This window comes from Colossoma macropomum, unplaced genomic scaffold (genome assembly GCF_904425465.1).
Source record: "Colossoma macropomum unplaced genomic scaffold, Colossoma_macropomum, whole genome shotgun sequence".
Taxonomy (NCBI): Eukaryota; Metazoa; Chordata; class Actinopteri; order Characiformes; family Serrasalmidae; genus Colossoma; species Colossoma macropomum.
The window spans coordinates 33,706,223-33,724,230 of NW_023494803.1; the positions used below are offsets into that span (position 1 = coordinate 33,706,223).

The 18,008-nt window shown below is 38.2% G+C and overlaps 1 protein-coding gene across 1 annotated transcript; it reads right to left on the reverse strand.

Moving 5' to 3' along the window:
* Positions 1-851: 851 nt before the first annotated feature.
* On the reverse strand, positions 852-8,383 carry slc39a9 (solute carrier family 39 member 9). Its single transcript, XM_036593455.1, has 7 exons — positions 7,305-8,383; positions 6,622-6,730; positions 5,336-5,530; positions 5,164-5,232; positions 4,889-4,974; positions 4,235-4,369; positions 852-2,785 (listed from the first exon to the last, which is right to left on the reverse strand). The coding sequence occupies exons 1-7, from the start codon at positions 7,398-7,400 to the stop codon at positions 2,552-2,554; spliced, it is 924 nt and encodes a 307-aa protein (XP_036449348.1). The 5' UTR covers positions 7,401-8,383; the 3' UTR covers positions 852-2,551.
* Between the last annotated feature and the right edge of the window lie 9,625 nt (positions 8,384-18,008).

Consider the following 18,008-nt stretch of genomic DNA (forward strand, 5'->3'; position numbering starts at 1 on the left):
CCCCTGCATATCAATGGGGAAAAAAGTCCTCACTTTTTTGATATTAATATGTAAACATTGTTAAAGTTTTAGATGTACCACTCTCTAATCTATATGGTCCATATATGAAAACTACACAAAAATACAGCCTGTTTTGAATTCAGATCATATAATTTACATATTTTCACCTATTCAGCCTACAGCTGGATAGCTCCGCCCATTCATACTGAAGTTATAAGGAGTTAAGTTTTTAAGCCTGGACTGCTTTTTTTCAGTAAGGCACATTACAGGGCTGCCAATCAAAACAGGCATAGTTTACATATATCAGTCTTAAAAGCACAATAACAAACAAAGCCTGTTTAAGGAATAAACAGTTGGTCATGTAAAACGACATAAATGACTTTTTTGGTATAGAAAGCCACATAAACATTAAGTGGACCTCAGGAAAAAAAAACAAATTACAAGAAAAATGTACGATATGGGTCCTTTAAACCTCCATATACATAGACTGAGACAGTGCCAGCACACCACAAAAGAGGGCGCTCAAGAGCACACTGCCAAATGCCCTAGGAAATGCAGTGTATTTACCAAACTGACTGCTTCAGGAAAGTTATTAATAATGCATTCATTCATTTCTGAGAATCTGTCTTTCAGTAACTCAGAAAGCTGGTTTCAATGATGGCAACATAAACAATGTCTTGAGTGTGACTCAAGATTCATTGGTGTTACACAATCGATACAGTCCAAGTGTTTCCATCTTACCAATCGGTTAAATATTAAGCCACACATTTGAACTGTAACAGCCTCTTCAGTTCTCATCACAACTATGCTTGACACAAAAGAATTCACAACCAATAAAAATGTAGCATTACTGTGATTCTTGTAAAATATTTATTACATTCCCTACCCACTGTTTGAACCAACCCCACACCCTTGCCTTTTTTCCACATTGGCATTCTAAACTGTACTAAAAGACTGAGTAAAAACTCAATACAGGATGCCTAAAAGTAAAGCGAAGTTTCCATTAAGCCCAGTTGATTGTGATTTGTACAGAATACACTATATACACAAGCTCTGCTTTGGGCAGGCACCACAATAGTTACACTGAAAACACTGCACGCCCTGACCACAGGAACGGAGCGCAGAGATGCTTCAGAAAGAGATGAGCAGCTAAACCGGTGTGAGAGTGACAGGTAGCAAGCGCAAAGGAGAAGAAGCTTGAGCACTTCTTTCAAGTCAACTAGCTTCAGAATTTAAATTGTTCTTAAAATAGTTTCCAGACAATTTGGGAAACAAACACGCATCCTGGCCACTTAGAAGTTGCTCCGGGTTCTCTCCATGTCCCTGGCATTTTCTAAGGAATGTAAAATATCCTAGATATATGCTAGAAACATACTCTCCATCCTACAGTCATCATCTACTTAACATGAAAACATGACCTGTGGTCCCACATGAGTATAAAAGACAATTACATCATTTCAGTTATCACCACCAAAAAAATAGACACCATTTTTGTCTCACTAGTACCTATACATATTTAAAAATTAAAGAATTAAAGAAAGAAAATCTTGTTTGGCAGTAAGAAAGTTGAGTACGTTAAGTGGGCACACATGAAATCAGATCATAAAAGAATCAGGTTCATGAACGGATGCCTTTTTGGGACCAAAGCTAATATTCTTCTCAAGTCTTTTCATTCAAGATGGCCTCCAATCAAAACTTGTGATCTTCTTGACTGGCAGCTTGCTTGACAAATCAAGAAGATCAGAAAAAAGTAATAGCACAGAAAATAAATACCAACCACAAGCGGCATGTTGACAAGGCAATATTGTTGCACTTATGTCTACAGGTTACTGTCCAGATGTGAAGTCTTATTTTAGACTCAGACGACTAATACTATAAAGCATGCTGGAATAACAGACATACTGTTATTCATCTTATGCATACTGTTACGTGCTCAGAAATGTATAAAAGAAACTATTAAGCTATGAAAACTGCATTGCCATGATTAAAAAGTTTTCATCGTGTGAGTCAAAATGTCTGCGCAGATCTTTATATCTGTCCCTCATTTCAAAAATTCAAACAGTGATGGTTTTAGTTAATTTGATACATTTGTTGTTAAAGAGAAACTGATGAAAACCCATTTCCAGAGTACATACTGGGAACTAACCACTGCCTGGCTTAAAACATAAACCATAGTACAGTTGAAAGATATCTAGAAGAGGTTTAAGAAGGGAAAAAAAAAAAAAAACACACAAAACCCAACATGAACCCACAATGGCATTCACTTGTGTATGGTTAATGCCAGCTGTTGGCATACAGTACTCTGAGGAAGAGAGGAAGGGGTTATGGTCATGTATTCACACTGTTGTCCCGCCCTCTTCCATAAGTCCACTGCCATGCCACAGATTCGGTTCCCACTGAGAGGCACGCCGAGTTGAATCTATTCAAATCCCTTCTAACCTCCAATTTGGTTAAACAGACAAACATAATTCAAACCTGTGACATGAGGTGTTTGGCCACCATTGCTAAAGGTCTCATGTTTGCTGTCAACAGTTTTCCACTACTAGCCACTCTAGTGCTGGTGGCCAATGGAGAGCACCAGTGGGATGAGGCAGCCCAAAACCAGTGCCAGCACTTCCACTTTGCTCAGTCCTTTCCCACCGCTGCCTCCAGGTGAGTGGCTGTGGCCTCCTGTGCCCCCCACCTCAGGGAGGACGTGCACGGTGGCTACATACAGGAACGTGCCAGCAGAGAAGAGCATGGCCACTCCAGTGGCGTTAACATCAGACAGTGCCTCCTTACTGCTCTGAATGGAAAAAAGACACAGGAAATGTTAGATCACTGCTTCTATTAAACAATAAATGCTGAATCCTTAATTATAGCTGACCTACAGGCTGTCTACACCAGGGTCTCCAACCTGTAGTCTGCTCACTATTAGTACACATAGTTGTTTGCAGAGAAAACATCGGCTACTTCAGTAAACTTATATTTAGGGCACTTAGACCCATGTGTCTCTTATAACCCGGAAAACTGTTAATAAGGTCGCATCTTCTAGGCAAGGAATTATCTTTGATTTACTGATAGACATTGGATACAAGTGGCAATAAGGTTGCCGAAAAATATTATGTTCAATTTTATTAACAGTAAATACCAATAGCTTGTACTGTATTTTCACATAAGCTAGTCACAACATCACTGCCTTTTGCAGAAAGCCCAAGTGATCTTTGTAAACATAACAGTGAGTACTTTTAGGAAGTGCTTTGGTCAAATAAAACAGGCACTACTTCTTGTATTTACAAAACTGTGTTATTATCCCAAAACAGAGAATCCCAGGAACCAGACAGTTTAAAATAATATATATCACATCCCCAACATTTTCTAAAATACTCATCTCTGACTTATGGCAGTAAATACATGAAATGCAAAGACTACCAGAGCTATGTTATTAAACAACCTTAGGTGTTCCATTACTTTTACACATCAATTCTGTTCTAAAGCAGAGAAGCCCTGAACATATCAAATGTTTTAACACTGGCAATACCTTCCGCCAATAAAGTAGCCTTTTGCTGTACGGATACACCCATAAAACTGTTGCAACATAAGATATGGCTCAGCTTTTCAATATCTGCCAAAGTGACCCAGACGTTGTTTTGTTCCAGCCTGTCTGTAAAGCATTTCACAGCACATCATCTTGTTTACTGAACTGTATTCTGTTTGTGTCAAGCCAATTCCAGTTTGTTCAGTTATTCCACCATCAAAGTCGCCAAGTGAAAAGCCTGCTTAAGGGCAACATCATGATCATAATTTGACATAGGCCTGCAGTAACACTTCTCTTTAGAATCTGAGCAAATGGGCTGCAGATAACATTGTCTTACAGATGCTAGCTAATGTGCTCCTTTTCTATTTTTGCATGTGCTAAAGTAGAAACTTAGCAACAGTTAATTGCAGCACAAAGTAAATCATTACTTAGCAACTGCTGCTCAGCAGAGTGACAGAGGTAGAACACTTCTCCACCAATCAGATTATGTCATCAGAACTAACCGTTGTAAAATATGCATTAAAACACAAAACAACGATAAAATCATGGTCAAAAGTTGAATTAATACTTTAATACGGTGGTTTTGGTAAATTATTTTTGATAGAATCAGTAAGCTAACAGGGTGCAATAAAATAACCAGATACTGCAAATAGGGGCATTTTCAGTTAGCATTGCTTTCTCATTACTCTTTCATTTAAGTTTGAACAAGTGTCATACCTGGCTGAGGCCTAGAAAGGTGAGCATAGCCAGAGCAGGGGCGGCCAAGGCGAAGACCAACAGGTGTTTGCGTATTCTGTTCCTCTCTAAACCAGCATGCATGAGAAACGAGACCAGGCCGAAAGCAGCAGGAGCCTGTAAAGTGGAGGAACATGCTTCTGAATCAGAGAAACATCATACAATGAAGAAGAAACTGAATATGCTGGCAAATGCAAAATAAGGAATATATGTTTTTGGCATTCTTAACTGGACTAAAAGACATAGATAAAAAATCATAACAGCTCATCTAAAATCGAAGGCAAGCTTTTATTAAGCCAATCTGACTGTGATTTACACAGTATATGTTATATACACAAGCTGCGCTTTGGGCAGGCACAACAATAATACTGAAAACATCCACCTCTGAATGGAGATAAGGACTGAAACTACTTTTAAATTATAAAAAGCTATTGATCTTAATGAAAAATCTAATTAGGCAAACTAATTTAAATCCATAGCAAGGAAACGTCTAACAGACATCACATCTGATCATAATGCAGTTCTCCAACACTTCAGCCTCTCTCTCTCTCAAAAAAAAGATGATTTCCGCTTATCTACAAGACTATGCATTAAAGTATTAGTCTACAACACGTCTGTGATGTAAGTTGTCTGTACCTTATGAAGCATGATGGCCACAAATACAATGAGCTGGACACTAGTTTGAGAGGTAGAAGCTGCTGCTCCAAGTGCCACACCATCGGCTAGAGAAAAAAAAAGGTCAGTCATTTATAGTCAAAAAATGTAGACGGTTTAAAGCAAAAGCTAGCAAACCTATCACCATTACATAGTTCCACAAAAATAAAACCACATAAAATGCATTGAATATTGCAAGTGTCTTGTTTTGCGACTATGTTTGGTACGTTCCTCCTCCCATGATTCTATTCATTTACCTGCAGCATGGACGACCAAACCAAGAGTAGTGGTGACTTTAGAGCTAGCGGCCCTCGCTGCTTCTGGATCTACACAGGAAGAGAAAAATAGATTTACAAACTGAAACTGATCATATCAATTATTAAAGATCTGAATATTACACTGTACCAGAGCCTAGATTAACACACTGACCATCACTGTTGTGCATGTGGGAGCTGCCAATCTGGTCCACCAGCAGCATGAAGACAAAACCCAGTACCAGAGAGATGCCTATGTAGGCATGGAGCTGCTCATGACTGTGGGCATGTTCACCACTGGGTCCTACCACTCCTTCAGCGACTTTCTGCTCAGGCACAGACACCTCAGCATGGCCATGAGCATGCCCAGCTGCAAATACAAAAAATATAAGTTAACAACATTTTATGGTAACTTAATCCTACACACTTGGCAGATGATATAAATATATAATGTTTTCCTAAGGGTGTAACAATTTAATACAGTTTCATTAAAAATAAAAATAAATAAATAAATAAATAAACGGCATCAGACAGGTGTTTGACTAATATTTCAAACTGATATTTGATGATCTATATGCTGACTATTTAGGCAATGCTGGGCTACTGCACTGTATATGGTTATAGGATACTTTACTCTCAAGTTTACTTATTTTAGAATAAACTGATTTTACTTCAATCATGAGTTTTTTCAGAAGAGAAATTTGTAAAAAATGTGTATTTTCTTCCCTTTACTGCATTTATTAATTTAATCTTTTTTCTCTCTATAACGCTAATCCAGGTAGATATAGTCCCAATATTATATGTGTTTACTTTACAAATGTTTATGTATCAGCATTGGCAGTTACGCACAAGAAAAACACTGGATATCAGCATAAGCCCATGATTCCCATTTTGGTGCCTCCCTAAAAATTGTAGCTTTCTGTGGTAAACTAATCTGTGTGATATACAATTAGAGGTCTTTAGAAGCAAGATATTTTGAAAACACAAACTCAATATGGACTTCTACATCTAAAACTGTATTAAATCTTAAGATCTCTGAAGTAGGGCTGAAGGATTTGGGGGGAAATCTCTCACTACAATATTTCTGAGTAATATTTTTATTTAAATTGTGATTACATTCTATAAATTACGGTTCAGGCCTGTTTTTTGGCCAAGAAGACCAGAATATCCACCTTTCTGGCTTGAGGTTTGACCCCTGAATGCAGTGTGCGAGACCGCCAGTAACTTGTGGGTGTGATGTCACAACACATGGAGGTTTGGTTAGATCTGACTGGTCTAACTCATCTACAGGCAGTTCACAAATTTAAAATTAAATTTCCCCACTAATAATGTAGATTTTTAATTATGTGGCCGATATAAAAATGGTTGATCTTCCAACCCTACTCTGAAGGTACACCTTCAGTATTAAACATTCTGTTGATGGAAATCAAGGACCCTTTTTTGTGAGAGAGAGACACTCACCTTCCAAAACCTCCTCATACAGCGCATGGACTCCCTCAGGAATAATTACAGCCAAAGCAGTACCACATAACAGACCTGCCCCTAATACAGTCACCAGTTTCAGTTTTTCCTGGAGAGCAGAGCAGAAGAGAAGAGCAGTTTTAAACATGTATGCAAAAGCATCATATAAACCCACTGAAGCATTAAAACAATATCACCACAACCAAATACTAAAGCAGGACTTTGGTTTAAGCCCATGAAACCTTATATAACATGAGCTGGCAGGGTCACGAGAACATGGATCAATATTTTAAAGCTTACAGTGACCTGTCATACTAACTGTATACGTCGTCCCTAAAGTTATGTAAACGTTTTTGTAGTATTATATGTAATGTATAAATTCAAAAAGCACACAACTTGGCTAGCACATCAGGCTACACCTAAGAGAGGCTGCGTTAACAGAGATAAAAGACAGTAAACAGCTTCGGTGTTCAGCTTCGTGTTCGAATTTTCCCGGTCCACCTTAAATGGTGCAGCAGTAACATTCTGGCGCTGCACCATTTAAGGTGGAACGGGAAAATTCGAACAACAAGCTGACAGCTTCGTGCAAACTTCTGTGGTAGCAATTGGCAACACCAGGGAAATAACGTCAGCTATAGAAACAAGCTAGCTAAACAAACCCAACAATTTGCTGCATAACTCACCTCTGAGAAGTTGACAGCCAGCGGAATGGTTCCAGCAACATAACAGCCCACTAACATAGCCAGAGAAAGGAGACATATCGAGCTGAAGTCGTCCATTTCAAACGCTGGCTTGCTTGCTTGCTAGCTAACTACAAACTGGCTTACACACGCCTGCTAATGCTAATGCCAATACAAGGCTAGCTAACCTAGCTGTAGCTAACTTCGGTGTCTTATTTATAACAGCACAAAGCTCGACAGTAAAACAAGAGCATATAATTGACAAGATACGTAAATTAGGATTGCGACTGGTAGTGTGTGCTACTAATTACAGCAACGCCTCAAGGTAAACAAACTGACGACTGATCAAAAAATCGGCGGCAGTTATTCGATATGCCCGGTTAGCCTGGTTAGCAACGCAAGAAGAAGCGTTTGCCTGTTATCAAGCTTAAGGTAACGTCAGCTAGGTGTCGTCTATAGCTCAGAGACGAAACGGCTTCATGAAAAGACAAAGAAGACATTAATATTCCTCGCTGGGCTCCACTAAAGCCAGGTCTTGGCTTTCGGCACATTGAACCCGGCTGCACAACCGCGTCTCTCCGATGCTCGATTCCAGGTCCTGCCACAGTGGCAGAAACCTCCGCTCTAATTTAGGACCACCTAGCTAACAAGGATAAGTCAGATCAGCTGGCTGGCGAGAGACGCGTTTCATCAGTCAGTTCTCGGCTCTGATCGACTGCGATTATAACGACATTATGCAGTCCGAGGTAACTTTTACATGCTGGCGCCCCGCGAAGCAGCTGAAAGTCTACAGTCCACAGTAATGGGTTATCTGCTCACTGCTGGCTTCGCCGCTAACGCCAGCTGTGTGCTGTGATGTTGGCAGTCTGAGGTGAAGATGTCCGGGTCAGATTATGTTCAAAACAAAAGTCCCTCATGTATGTCCGAATGAGTTCTGTTAACATTCACCGCAGACACTTTCCGTAGAGATATGCGGTTTCGGTTTAACAGACAGTGTTTTTGTGCAGCACTGATATTCCGTTTAATCCGACATTTTACGAAGTCTTTGTTTACGGATGTTAAGATTTTTCTCACCCACCTCCCCCAAGACGAAAATGAATCACTGAATCATTGAATCAGCCAGTGCTTTGAAACGGACACTTTGAAAGAATCGGTTCTTTCGTTAAATTGAATCAAATGAGAGCTTCGCAGTCTCAACCTCATTTGCATACAGTTTGACATTCTAGCAGCGTTGTCTAGAAACGTTCTGGGAATGTGGAGAGATCTGGTTTAACTTAAAGGGGAATTCCACCAGTTTTTCAAAAAGTTTGCATAGTAAACAAACTCAATCAGAATAGTTTGGTGTGACCTCAGTGGTGGTGATAGCAACCAGACTTCCGAAGTATTTAATGCATCTGAAAGCTTCTGCACAGAAAGTGCTGACACAAAATATACAAATACGTTTTCACATACAAACACTGATCCAGTCTCCAGAGATACAGTTTTAAGATAAAGTGTATGTACTCTGACAAGTAGATGACATTCATTAAGGTGTGGCACACTATCTCAACAAACACCAGCAGTCTAATGTTGTTGGTTCTTTTAAATTGTAAACGGGAGGAGGATATCCTAGAATATTATCCAGATAATATATATATATTTTTTATTACAGACAATTAAACATCCTATGAAGTTTATTCTTAACATCTCATTAACATTATTTCACTCTGCAATTGTTCGACTGATTTCTCTTAGACCTGCTTTCCTGTTTTGGACACTTTCCCTAACAGGGTTTGAATGTACCACAATACAAATATTCAGAGCACATATTGAGAATACAGAAATGATGTATTAATCAGGTATCGTTTACTTTTTACTAAAAGTATCAAGAATATCCACTAAAATATATATCAAAATTAAATAATTAAAGAAAAAGGAAACACAATTAATACTTGTTTATCTATTTCAAAGTTAGTGTTAAAGTTGGCATATAACAAAAGTGCTAGTTTTCACACTCTAAAGAGGAACTTGACAAATGGCTTCTATGCACATACTGTTCCTGCTATACGACTGAGTAGACCGATAAATCAGTGTGATGAGTCAGTTATTTATCTCAGCATTTCTAAACTCCTTTGAGAGATGATCAAGCCAAGCACTCTCCTCAGTAGTAGGCACATTTGTGAGAGATGAGATTAGCATCAGTGCTGTACTGGACTCGTGTTCGGGGGATTGTGGTAGCCACAGTGGACTAAAAAACAGGCAAAGGGAGAAAAAAAAGTTGACTGCTAGCTAGTAAAAAAGGGATAACATTCTGAACTAAGCAAAAATTAGAACAGCAGAGTTTTCCCCATGTGCCTTATTAAGTTGCATTCTAAATGTATTGAAAAAAAATGTGTTCTGAACGCAGGACTTTTTCATGTAATAGAATACATTACTGAATGCATTTAGGTTATTCAGATTTCGGCCATCACTACTTCTTTGTGGTTTTGCATGCAGTGCTTTTACATGTTTTAGAAATGAGATGAGCACATAAACATGCACAGCACACAAGCAGGGACGATTTAATGCACAGGCTCACCTGGGCTGGGGGGGCCCTGAGTAATTCAGAGCCTCTGATTAGCTGTTTGTTTTTTTGTTTTTTTTTTTCTTTTTAACAAGATTTATTTATTCCCTCTCCACCCAGCAACACAAATACACCAATAATTATCTTCATATCTGTGACTGTTGATTGGCTTTATTTATTCAAAATATCAGCTTTGATGCTGATTGATAGCTTTATCAGGTACTTAGAAGTTAGAATCAGGTTCTGGTACATACTGGTAATGTATGAGAGCAGAACTCAAAATAAAAATGCTCAAAAAGAAAAGGAAGAACCGTAAAAAGCAGATTTTTATTTAAAAGTTTCCTAGAATAATGCTTTTCTAGTTCACTATCTGTGGTGTCAACATCAGCTATGCTAGTATCATTGGTGGTGAAAATGACTAGCACTAGATTAGCACTTTACATTGAGTGCCTTAACAGTTTACATTTCAAACCTTGACCATCTATGGAGTTTAGCGGTCTAGTATTGGGTCTAAATTAATGCATTAATAGAGATGATGAATGAAAGTGTTGGAAGCTTGAAGTCACTTACTGGCAGCAGGAGTGAGTGCACTTTATTAAAAACAAAGGTTTTGAGTTTTTGGTCGCTCTGTGTCGTTCATTGCACAGTAATGAAGCATAGATTCTGCTGATTGTTAGTCATGTGACTGTCTCTTTCCATGCTTACTAAAGCCTGTGTAATTTGTCCACATCAGTCTGGAGGGAACTCAGATGTGTTGTGTTGAGTTGTACTGATTTTATGGATCTTAACTACACCTATAGGGCCCACAACCACCTGTGACCCCAGGGCCCAAAAGCAGGTTAAACTGCCTCTGCACACAAGTACGCAAAACTGCAAGTGTGGCCTTTTGGACAGGCTATATAATTGAAAGGTCTTCAGCCTGCCATGTTTCAAAAAAGTGTCATCAGAAGAAGAAACAAAGACAAAATACTGACAAAAGCAGTAGGGCTTCAGTACCTTTTTTTGCTTGAACTCCTTATGAGAAAGACGTCTTATGAAACATTTGCAGACAAGAAAGAATTCAACATTGGTGGAAATAAGTGCACCTGAAATAGGAACATTAACATTATAGTGCTTGAAGTGGGACACTAGAGGGTACTGCAGTATTGTTCGTAAATAGCATAGGCCTACCTGTTGGAATACCTTTCCCTTTTTTCATTTCTTAGTGCTTCTGTTTGCACTGGAGGTAAGTCTGAGCCATGCAGACACTGGGCAGATCCTATGATCCGCTTAGCACAGGGCTATACATGCCTCATTTTACAAGAACCTGATAATTATTTGAGGATCAAATATGCAGAGAGATGTTTTCATAGACCTAATATATGCCTGCTGCTGTTTCCTTATCTCCTTCATCACAGTGGCTTCCTTACATGTCAGTATCATTAAACCTCAACCGTATCTGAGAATATTTTGTGCCAATTTTCATGCCTTGTCCTTTAAATTTATTCAGTCTCTGTGGTTGCATGAAAGTTGATGCTGAGTTGCAAAAAAGGAAGAAAGTATGGACATTAATAACACAGCAAATGTTTAAATATCACAGAAAGTATTCTGAGGCTGTGATGTTTGCGAGGCTGTAGGAACAGATATATAAGAACACTCATTGTCTTATTCTAATGTCAAGATTCCACTGGCAAACGAATTGTGTCCCCCTTGATCGACTTGATCACTGAAGACGAACTATTTGCTTCAGAGGAAAATTGAGGTAGATCAATTTTTCTTTTTCTTAAGATTTTACTTCAGTCTGGTGTCAGGCTAATGACAGCACAAGCCACAGGACAGCAGTCGTTCATCAAAGCTGTTTTAGCTGAACTGAGGAGCCGCTTCTCTCTCTCTCTCTCTGCTCATTAGTTTCAGCTAAATTACTTCTGAGGTTTACCAGTATATCATTCAGGCTGCGGAAATAAAGGCTAGTGTAATCCTTCTGAGGCGGTCTCTAAAAATAATTACATTTATGGCTAAACTGCCTGAAACACCTGCTTATGTTCTTGGTGCATTACATATGATAATGGTAATAAAAGGTGCATGTGAGCCAATGATGTGGATGAAGGCTACAAAAAAAAAAATCCATACAATATTATCAATTTTGTTTGACTACAAAACTCCAAATCTCTGTCTATACTATAGTCACCACCTCTAATTGTTGGATTCAGCTATTTAAGGTGCACCCATTGTTGACACAAGTGTACAATTGCACACACACAGCTTGTATAGGTGCCATAGAAATTCAATGTCAATAGAATAGAATGCCCTATAGCAGCTGCAAAACAGCCTAAGGTCACTGTGTGTATTCTCAAGTATTGTTAGGAAGTGTATAAAGCCCCCCAGCATTGTGCTGTGGAGCAGTGGATCTGTAATGATGGAATTCCATACAATACCTTTGGGATGAGGTGGAGTGGCATTTTGTGATCCAGAACTAATCATCATCAAGTACCTGACCTCACTAATGCTCTTGTAGCTGAATGAAATCAAATCCTCACAGCAATGTTCCAAAATCTAGTGCAAAGCATTCCCAATTACTGCTTTGCTGTTATTGCATCAATAACAGGGAACAACTCCCTTTTAATACTGTTGATTTTGCAGGAAATGTTGGATGAGCAGGTGTCTACAAACCATTGAACATATCATCACTGTCCAAGAAAAAAACAAATATCTCATTTTGTTTCAAAATTTATTCTTATTTCTATATTTATTTATTCAATATTTTCTTCATAAGTTGAGCACAGCAGCTGCCCTCTACATTTTATGAAAATCTTTGATGACTGGACCAATAAAAATGCTCCAAAGTTGCTTGGAATAAAATCTCTTCACATTTACTTACATTGAAAGTAAAGAATGTCAGGACCCCCATGGACCCTCACAGAGCAGGTACTGTTTGGGTGGTGGATCATTCTCAGCACTGCAGTGACACTGACGTGGTGGTGGTGTGTTAGTGTGTGTTGTGCTGGTCTGAGTGGATCAGACACAGCAGTGCTGCTGGAGTTTTTAAACACCTCAGTGTCACTGCTGGACTGAGAATAGTCCACCAACCAAAAATATCCAGTCAACAGCATCCTGTGGGCAGCGTCCTGTGACCACTGATGACTGATGAAGACTAGAGAATGACCAACACAAACTGTGCAGCAGCAGATGAGCTATTGTCTCTGACTTTACATCTACAAGGTGGACTGACAAGGTAGGAGTGTCTAATAGAGTGGACAGTGAGTGGACACAGTGTTTAAAAACTCCAGCAGCACTCCACTCATACCAGCACAACACACACTAACACACCACCACCACGTCAGTGTTACTGCAGTGCTAAGAATGATCCACCACCCAAATAGTACCTGCTCTGTGAGGGTCCATGGGGGTCCTGACCACTGAAGAACAGGGTAAAAGGGGGCTAACAAAGTATGCAGAGAAACAGATGGACTACAGTCTGTAATTGTAGAACTACAAAGTGCACCTGTATAGTAAGTGGAGCTGATAAAATGGACAATGAGCATAGAAACAAGGAGGTGGTCATAATGTCATGCCTGATCAGTGTAGTGTACATGCAGTCCAATCCATAAGCAATTGGACATTGGCACAGTTTCTGTGAATTCAAATCCAATGAGCAAAAGTTAAAAGACAGCTTTAATCTGAATGTGCATTCATAAGCTTGGGATGCAATGTAATAGTATTAGGAGTATGTATTCAGAATACAGATATTAAGTGTCTGTATTCAGTCCAAGTTACATTTCATAAAGGCAGTATTCAGAAAATAGTTACCTTTAAAAGTTTTTTAGGAGAAAACCTTTAGAATTCTCACCCACCAAATGTAAAAATTTGTAAGAAATACTATCAATGCTTGCTTTAAAATCTTCGAAAGAAACACCGTCAACACTTTTTTAAAACTATTTTAGAATATAGCACATGGTAAGTAGCAAACATGCTACAAGATGAATTCTAAAGAGAACGTTAGTTAACAGCTTCTTTACAAACACTGAAGTTCTTACTAAAGCCTGAGTAGACTGATAAACCAAACTGTTGAGTCAGTTATTAATCTCAGTGTTACTGAGCTCTTTATGGGGATGATTAAATTAATAATCTCCTCAGTAGTGGACATGTTTGCAAGTGAGACATTTACCATCAGTGTTGGACTCCTGCTTGAGGGATTGTGGGAGTAGCAGTGGACTGAAGCAAGATAATTGTCTGAACTTGGTCAAATGACACGGTTTGTTGGGTGAAAATAAGGTCAGTTTTCTGACTAAATAAGGGAACAATCTTAATTAGAGAATTTGTCTGCAATTTTTTTGCACAATTGCTGTTTATTTGCCAAGTTTAACACAATGTATAACTTTTGCACAGGTCACATTTTATGTTTTATTTTTTCCAAATATATTAATTTTAGCAAACAAAGAAAATCAAACAAAAAGAAAAGAAAAGAAAAGAAAAAGAAAAAAAAAAGAAAATGTAATTTGACCAGGATCCCCCAGCTTTTGCCTGTGACTCTCTATGCATCCACATCTGCTGAACTGTGTAGGAATCACACTTTAGGGGATGAAAAGTAATTAGACAATTGACTACTCTGTTGTTTTTTGGCCAGCTGGTTTTAATTGCATCATTAGTTCATGCACAAGAGAGCTAACAAAAGGTCTAGAGTTGATGCCAGATGTGACACTTACATCTGGAGTCTGCTGCTGTTGTCTCTCAGCATGAGAACCAAAGTCGTCACAGTGTCAATAAAGCTAACCATTGTGAGGCTAAAAAATGAGAACACACTAATCAGACATATAGCCAAAACATCAGGTGTGCCAAAAACTGCTGTTTGATACGTTGTTGACAGGACCTCACTATATATATATATATATATATATATATATATATATATATAGAACGCACCTGTATGACCTCAGAGCATTTATTAAAAGATGCAAACCACTGGTGAGCCTCAAGAACAAAAGGACAGGTTACACTTTGCTAAAAAGGTGCATTCAAACCTGTAAAGTTAGGCAAACCCATATGAAATGAAGATTATCATAGTGATGGACAGGATGTGGAGCAAGCAAGATTTAGAAATAAGCAGCAAGCAAATGTCTGCATTATGAGTCTGACACAGCATCACCAGGGAGGACACCCAGCATCTGGTGATGCCTACACAGTGCAGACTTCAGGAAGATGTCATTTGCAAAGAATATATGGTAACACTTTATTGTAGGGTGCTGTTCATAAGGCAACATGACACCTACATAAGCTTGTCATGACATTTGACGTAACCCTACATAACTGTTTATTAATGCTTGTTCCAATAAGCGTCATTCGCTATAAAGGTCACGTTTGGCAATTTTGATCAAAGTCAGCCAAAGTAGGCTTTATGGCAGATGATGCCTGTTGTAATAAGCATTTATAAACAGTTATGTAGGGTTATGTCACTTGTAATGACAACCTTATGTAGGTGTCATGTAGCCTTATGAACAGCACCCTACAGTAAAGTGTTACAGAATTTACCAACAAGTACTAAATATGACAATTGTATTTAATAGTCTATGAAGTTAATTTTGTGCCAAAAGTTTCAAATAAAATAATAAAATCCACAAGTATAAAGTATTAAAATATCCTAAATTTATTGCAAATACAAATAATAACAGCTAAATTAAATTTTTCAAAAAGATCACTACTTTTTTCACTTGTTTTTACGTGTTTGCTCTTTTGCTCTTCTGAAATATTTCCTTTACTTCTAACTTTGTGCACATTTTTCATGGGTGGGTGGGTCTTGGAAGAGGGTGTCCATCAATTCATCTATTGGTCAACTGATTTGGAGTGACAGGTCTTCTGAACATGTAGCCACACCCACTTGCTTGTGCTGGCATGTCGAACATTATGAGCAATGTTTGTCATATTTTTAACGTAACACATGCTCAGAGTTGTATGTCACTCTGTGTAAAATATATATTTTGGAAATGGACATATATTAGGTAAAACGAAGGTGTACCAAAGTCCTTAAGGCTATACCATCCTTCAGATTTGTAGCTGCTAGCACTAACTAGCCTTGCAGTGTCCACTAAAGGGCTAAGCTAACAAGCATTGCAACTGTAAAAAGAAGTGCTTCTTAACCCTGTATCTAGAGACCTACAGCTCAGCTTGTTTCAACTATTCCTTATCTTAAAACACTGAACCAGCTCATCAGCTGATTTTCAACCCCACTGTGAGCTGATCAGGTGTGTTGAGTCAGTTAAGCAGTTTAGTTCCATACCATTATGGCTAGCTTAGTTAGCTCTAGAGGACACTTTTAGGCTAGTTAGCAACAGGATCGGGATGTAAGAGAATACTTATCCAATAAATAATAAAAAATTACAATCTTTGAAATAAACACCATGAATACTATTTAACTATTTTAGAATCAGCATATAGCGTGTAGCAAACAGGCTCATTAGATGAACTCTAAAAAGGACCTCCATTAAAAGCTTCTTTACAAACACTGAAGTTCCTGCTAAAGCCTGAGTGGACTGATAAATCAATGTGATAATCAGTTATAAATCTCAACAATACTGATCAAACTAATAATCTCTTTCTCAAATCTCTCTGCTCTCTTTTTATCCCTCCTCCACCAAACTTTGCTGGTGCTATGCATTCTGGTAGAGAGAATTCTTGCTTAAATAAAGAAGGCCTTCGCTGTATAAAACGTCACCTGGGTGGCAGCATATGTTGCTCCAAACCCTGTATATATCATTCAACATTAATGGTGCCTTCACAGATGTGCAAGTCACCCATGCCGTGTCCACTAATGCATCTGCATACTATCACAGCTGTTGGCTTTTGAACTGTGCGCTGATAACAAGTTGTATGGTCCTTTTTTTTTTAGCCTGGAGGACACAGTGCCAAATTTTGATTTGTCAGACCACAGGACACTGTTTTGCTTAAATGAGCTCAGGCGTTTCTGGATCCTGTTTATATATGGTTTCTTCTTTGCATGGTAGAGTTTTAACTTGCATTTGTGGATGCAGTGATGAACTGTGTTCACAGACAGTGAGTGTTCCTGAGCCCATGCAGTGATTTCCACTAGAGAATCATGTCTGTTTTCAATGCGGTGCTGCTTGAGGGTCCGAAGATCGCGGCCAGACAATATGGATTTTTGGCTTTGTACCTTGCATACAGAGATTTCTCCGTATTCTCTGAATCTTTTGATGATATTTTGTACAGTTGATGATGAAATCTCTGTTCTTTGATACTTTATGTGGAGAAATCTTAAATAATCTTGAATCTTGAACTATTTGCCTGTGCAGACGTTCACAGTGTGGTGAAACCCAATTTGTTTAGCACTACACAACTTTATGTTTCTTTTGTTACTCCTGTCCCAACTTTTTTGAAATGTGTTGCTTGCCTCAAATTCAAAATGGGTATTTATTTTTCAAAAAACAACAAAACTTCTCAGTTTCAACATTTGATATGTAGTCTTCATACTATTGTCAAATAATTATAGGGTTTAAATGATTTGCACATCACTGCATTTTGTTTTTATTTACATTTTGCACAGCTTCCCAATATTTTTGGACACAGGGTTAAATCTCTAAGCGCTATTTTTTAACTGACTTTTTGGTATATACATCATTTAAAATATGCTTACTACACTGTGCTTCAAACATGTGTTGCAAAAGCTAGCAGTCCTTCGTCATGAAACCAAAGAATTCTCTCACATGATAGGAAATAAAAGTAGGCTCAGACAAAAGAGACTTAATGAAAGTGAAAAGCAACTGGTAGGATGTTTTTTATTATAAATCAAAATGTTTTTGTTATGTCATTTATAAATTATTCAGGACAATAATTACTCACACTCTTAAAACTGAAGGCTGCTAAAATGGCTCATTGCTGAACAGCCACTTTTGGTTTCTCAAAGAATATTTTAATGAGAATGGGTCTATAAGAACCACTTTTGTAAATGAGATGAGATGAAAACCTTTACATAATGTAAAAGTTCAAGGTTTTTCCTCAAATTGCGCATCCAAGCCCAGAACCATTCAGGAACCTTTATTTTTAAGTGTGAGTCACTTGTAATGGATGGGACTATGTGTAAATAGGACTGTAGATCATATATGGTTTACTTTATGTTACATAAATATCCTTGAAATTAACCTGACATGCTGCACTTTTGTTTGCCCTTTTTGTCCATT